The following is a 6,000-nucleotide window of genomic DNA, read 5'->3' as shown; positions in this document are numbered from 1 at the left end:
TGACTCCCATTCATTTTGGCATCACTTTGATAACGAATAACTTAAAGACTCTATTTATCCATTGTTTATTTCTAAAGAAACACAACAATGTATAAAAGGCTCCATTACCTTGTATCTTGTGTTATGGCCCCGTAGAAGCAGTTTTTGAAAAAATAGGCTAACGATTGCATCATAACCACGCAACTCTCTGTCGCACAGTAGAGAAATTACTGTATAGACAGGAGAAGCTCACAGGCAATCGGGGGGACGTGGAGGCATAAAGTCCGATAAAGTCAAGGGAGAAGCCCATAGAGAGTCATAAAGTTTCTCCTGCTCTTCATGGACAGGTCCTACTCACGCTCTCCATCTCTGCAAGATTCGGAAGGGAATGATTCAGATTTCTCTCGGCACAGCTACTAGAAGACAGACGGGTTGCTCACGTCACATCTACGTCATCAAGCTCAGTTTGAGTCTGCGTACGCTCAGCCATCAGGAAGTGAGTGCTTCTAATTGACTTCACTTTTCTCCGTTGAAGTCTATGGGGTCGCTGTGTCCATTTCTTATACTGTCTATGGTTAGAACGGTGTCATGTAAGCGGCCCCTAAGTTAATAACTAATGATCTTTGCAACGGAAGTGAATCAATCAAAACTAACTGGACAATAACTTTATTCTAGAGTTGCTGTAAAGCCAAAACAATCTTTGTTAATGTAATATCCTATAATCTCAGTAAAGCTGCTTTGAAACAATCTATGCTGATAAAAGCGCTATAGAAATGAAGGTGTTGAAAGTGCTGGAGAAATCACTGCTTCACTGCGTGATTCTATAAGGCTTCAGTAATCAGAGGAAACAGGAGTTTTCCCATTGCTTCTAGTGACGCAGTACGAGTGAACCGTATCGATAACAGAAGAGATCACTTTACAACATCAGGATTTATTCATTAGTATTTCTAAATAATTTCTGTCCTTTCCTCTTAATGACTTTTGACCATTTCAGTTATTAAATTAAAAGTGGTCCAAAGTGCAATAAAGTTATCAGTGCAGGAACAATACATTAAACCAACCATTAAAACTGTTAAAAAGTTTACAATACAGTATTTTTTACAGTATGGCTTTAATTGATCTGATTCTATTGCTAAATTACTAAATGTAATTATAAACATGATTGGATGATGACAAACGTATTTCAGATGTGATCAAACAAAGTTCTTTATGATTTATTATCAGGAACTCTACGGAGCCCCTAAAGGGACGTGGTGGTGGAAAATTTTTTAGGTTGGGAGAATTTTTTTTTTTCAAATCTTTTGCGTTACCTCGCAAAACTTTTGCGTTCCCCCGAGAAACTTTGCGTTCCCTCGCAAAACTTTTGCGTTCCCTCGCAAAATTATTTACGTTCCCACGCAAAACTTTTGCGTTCCCTCTCAAAGATATTTGCGTTCCCACGCAAAACCTGTTTTGAGCTTGGACAGACACATCCTGTTTAATGTCCCGCTGGCAGTGTTTCAGAGCTCCGTACGTTAATGGAGCGTTTCATAGTGTTTGAACTTGGACTCAAATATAAAGAAATGCGGTCAGTGCTTAACTCAAGGCCAAGGGGTTCAGTGAAGCGGGCAATATTCACATAGGCTATTCGAACGTCCCTATTCTTGAGCTAAACGTTGTTAAAACACAAACGACACCTATTTACAATCATAGTAACCTAGACAACGAGCTACAACCCAATTCTCAGCCCAATTATACGAGCTTTATAATATTAATTTGTCTCTAACCAGACGAATGAGAGACAAGTCCAAATAAGGGACCGTCTGTAAAGTGCAAATCCCCAAACCTTCTGCACATTTTATATTATTGAACATATTCAATAGCTTCACTGTGATCACACTGTACTGTCACCAAATTCAGTTCACACATCACTGCTCTCCTGCTGGTTATACTACATATTTTGATTTAAAAAAATGCATAATTTTTATAATTATTTATTATGAAATAAAATCAATAACTTCACCCTTTTTAGAAAATATATTGTGATGCCATCAAATTCAGTAAGCAAATATAATGCAAAAGCTGCATACAGTACCAATATAATTTGTGTAAAGAATAGGCCTACTTATTTTTTATGTGCAATTACTTCCCAAACTAAGTGTTGTAGGCCTATTACCAACATTAGAGTGGTGATGTGTGAACTAAATTTGGTGTGTTACAGTGAAGTTATTGAATATTTTTCATAATATAAAATGTGCAAAAGCAGTGTAGTATGACCAGTGGGTCACCATTGATATGTAAATTGAATTGGGTGGCACTACAGTTTGTAACATTGAAGTCAATGACTATTTCTGACTATGAGTTGAGGTGTAGTCGTTTTTGGGTTATATTGCACTTTGCAGACGGTCCCTTTGAACTTGCCGCCTGCTCATAGAGATCAATTTAGCCTATATTATAAAAGCTTGTTTGGATGATAATTGGGTTGTAGCTCGTTGTCTAGGTTACTGTGATTGTAAATAGGTGTCGTTTGTGCTTTAACAACGTTTAGTTCAAGAATAGGGACGTTCGAATAGCCTATGTGAATACTGCCAGCTTCACTGAACTCCTTGAGTTAAGCACTGACCGCATTTCTTTATATTTGAGTCCAAGTTCAAACACTATGAAACGCTGCATTAACGTACGGAGCTCTGAAACACTGCCAGCGGGACATTAAACAGGAAGTGTCTGTCCGAGCTCAAAACAGGTTTTGCGTGGGAACGCAAAACTTTGCGTGGGAACGCAAATATCTTTGCGAGGGAACGCAAAAGTTTTGCGTGGGAACGCAAATAACTTTGCGAGGGAACGCAAAAGTTTTGCGTGGGAACGCAAAGTTTCTCGGGGGAACGCAAAAGTTTTGCGAGGGAACGCAAAAGATTTAAAAAAAAAAAAAAAAATCTCCCATCCTAATTTTTTTTTCCACCACCACGTCCCTTTAGGGGCTCCGCAGGAACTCTGCGTTCTGCAGAAAGATAAATGAAAGACAAAACTGAACAAATGAAGGCAAGGATGAACAAATAAAAATAATGAACGAGTGAAAGACAACAAAATAATAAACAAAACAAATAATGAAGAAAAACTGATGAACAAACAAAAACTAAGAAAGTATAAATTAACAAACTAAATAGAAGAGAGAAAAAAATCAATTGAATATTTAAAAATAATAATAAAGTAACACAGATAAAAGCAAACTGAAAAGACGCGGGTGCTTTGTTTGCGAAAGAAAAAAAAACATAATTTACCACTTAAATATTAATCTCCAACGTGCGTTCAACAACGTCTGCTCTCACGCGCATGCGTCGTAGTGCTCTCGTGAACGCGCGTCTGTTCTCTCTCTCTCTCTCTCTCTCTCTCTCTCTCTCTCTCTCTCTCTCTCTCTCTCTCTCTCTCGTCACACACAGAAAGTGAAAGTAAGTTTTCCTGTCGCAGAGCCAGACAGTAACTGAGTACATTTACTTGAGTACAGTACTTAAGTACAATTTTGAGGGATCTGTACTTTACTCGAGTATCATTTTTGGGGAGTACTCATGACTTTACTCAAGTACATTTGAGAGGCAAATATTGTACTCTTTACTCCACTACATTTCTATCCATAACCGTGAGTACCCGTTACTTCTTCTTCTAAAAAAAAAAATAAAAAAAAATAAAAATAAAAAAGAAACATCTCGGAAAACCTCTCAAATGTGATTGGATTGTGCAGGCGCCACTGATTGGGACAGCCTATCAGCAATCACCTTCAGCTTTCCGCCAAAGTCAACTCCATGGTCAGATTTAGATAAGAGAAGAAACCATGGACGAAACAATGGATGAAGACGCAGAAGGTCCATCCCGGGAGCGATATTTTTTTCTCCAGGATGGTAGGGGAAGACTCATGAATATTCATTAGGGAAGTCATCCCTGATTGGTCTTAACCCCAGTGACGGGTAGGTTTAGGGGCGGGGTTATGGAGGTCATAACACCCCCAGTGACGGGTAGACCAATCAGGGATGACTTCCCTAATGAATATTCATGAGTCTTCCTCTACCATCCTGGGAAAAAAAATATCGCATCCCGGGAACGTGCCAAGCCGTGGCCCCACCTAGTTTTCTCTTCAAGTGTTTGCTGTGTTTACCAATGTAAGCACTGTGGCAGTAGTAATGCAATATTTAGAAAATGTACTCTTGTACTCTTGATACTCAAGTACTTTTAAAAACAAGTACTTTAGTACTTTTACTTAAGTAGACATCTGACTGTAGTACTTTTACTTGAGTAAAATTTAGCAAGGGGTATCTGTACTTTTACTCAAGTAATGTAGCTGTGTACTCTGTCCGCCTCTGGTTTTCCTGTCGACATTTTAAGCAGGACAAATGCGAAATACGACACGGAAAAAACAGAGCAACAATGTTAATGTTTATCAACCATTATAAAGGAATTTACGTGTAGTTTTATGATTATAAAGCTGGAGGATTTGAGAACCTGTATTTTGTAAAAGTTTGATCAAGGTGAGTGTTCATGTGTGACTTTCTCATATTAATATGAATCTCTGGACATTTTACGTGATTGTTTATGAAACCTTTAATAAAGGGTTTCTTTCACTTCAATGTTTCCTTTGAGTTTCGTGATGTTTGTGATTCTTCAGAAGTTTAGCTTATGTGTAAACGGCCAATTCACACAAACGCCAACAAAAAGTTTTTTTTTTATCGCATCAGTGTGTGTCGATGTGGGTCGGGGTTTGTTTTCTTTTTCACCTGAACTTGTTTAATCAGTGTTTCTCGGTGTCAGTTATTTTTCATAAAATTCTAAATCCAATGGTCGACTTGTTTGTGTGTGTAAAGACCCAATGCTTGAGTTAACGCAGTCACATGTCATGATCCTTTTTCTCCCACACTCCAGAAATGTTCAGCTAAATTATGAAAGTTGTTTAATTTAACCATTTAATTTAGTGTCTGAATGTTTTTCATTCAGAATCAGTGGAGGAGATCAAACTCATCAGATTCTCCTGCAGCTTCATCATGGCTGATTCACAAGGATCCAGAGATGGAGATTTTTCTCCAGGGTAGGCACTTTCAACAAACATTACATTACCTCCACCACCACCACCACACACACACACAAACAGTCAAACACACACAGATCAAAAAAAAGTTTACTGAAATAATGTTTTTTAGCCTATTTTTGTTTTGAAACTTACATGAAATATTAAATAAAAAGATAACTGTTTCCTCAAAGTACTTTTTGATGCTAGATGAATGTAATCACAGTAATGTAAAGGATTAAACTGAATCTGATCTCTGTTCCAGTTCAGTCCAGCAGAAGAGCTCAAACCCAGAGTCCAGCTGTGTGTCTATGAAGAGTAACTTCTCTATGGAGCTGCCACATAACTTTAAGAGTGGAGACAAACGGCCTGATCTCAGGTATATGATTTCTATAAAAGATGTGCTTATAGTATGACACTTTTGAATTAGTATTATATTTTTTTTCTCAGTCAGTCTAATACTAGCAATGACATCAAGTAAATGTAAGCTGAGATTTTTTCCACCTTTATATAATGGAGTAGGTGTACAATTGAGTGGATTTTTTTAATTGCTGGTTCAGGGCCCGTATTTATCAAGCTTCTCAAAGTGTCATTTTAGTTTTAAAGGGTTAGTTCACCCAAAAATTAAAATTCTGTCATTAATTACTGACATTTCATTCATCTTCGGAACACAAATGAAGATATTTTTGATGAAACCTGAGAGCTTTCTGTCCCTCCACTGACTGCAGCGTCATTGCAACTTTCAAGGCCCAGGAAGGTTGTAAAAACATCGTTAAAAAAGTCCATGTAACTAACTACAGTGGTTTAACCTTAATACGTCAGAACGTAGACTCACTTTTGGCCGACGATGGTATGATGCGTGTGATGCTGGCCAATAGTGAGCCTACGTTCTGACGTACAACCCAGAAGCGCTGCGCTGTTTATACTACGTCAACAGCGTTGGAGAATGACATTGAAAGGAAGAAATTGTTGAATAAAGTCGTTATTTTAGG

The 6,000-nt window shown here is 37.9% G+C and overlaps 1 protein-coding gene across 5 annotated transcripts in view; it reads left to right on the top strand.

Annotated features, from left to right (window-relative positions):
• The first annotated feature begins 3,387 nt into the window (after positions 1 to 3,387).
• LOC307159019 (NLR family CARD domain-containing protein 3-like) overlaps positions 3,388 to 6,000 on the top strand; it is a 66,023-nt gene continuing 63,410 nt past the window's right edge. For 2 of the 5 annotated variants that reach the window (XM_079872110.1, XM_079872114.1), the window contains exons 1-3: positions 4,080 to 4,475; positions 4,939 to 5,029; positions 5,274 to 5,387. In XM_079872110.1, the coding sequence (XP_079728236.1) occupies positions 4,986 to 5,029; positions 5,274 to 5,387 (158 nt within the window). In that variant the 5' untranslated portion in view covers positions 4,080 to 4,475; positions 4,939 to 4,985. Of the gene's footprint in view, positions 3,593 to 4,079; positions 4,476 to 4,938; positions 5,030 to 5,273; positions 5,388 to 6,000 lie in introns of those variants that run through there. The other 3 variants (XM_079872111.1, XM_079872113.1, XM_079872112.1) reach the window with 3 other exon arrangements.

Source organism: Squalius cephalus (assembly GCF_949319135.1).
Source record: "Squalius cephalus genome assembly, chromosome: 5".
Lineage (NCBI taxonomy): Eukaryota > Metazoa > Chordata > Actinopteri > Cypriniformes > Leuciscidae > Squalius > Squalius cephalus.
Note: the sequence above shows the minus strand (reverse complement) of the source record. Positions and strands in the feature narration are given on the sequence as shown.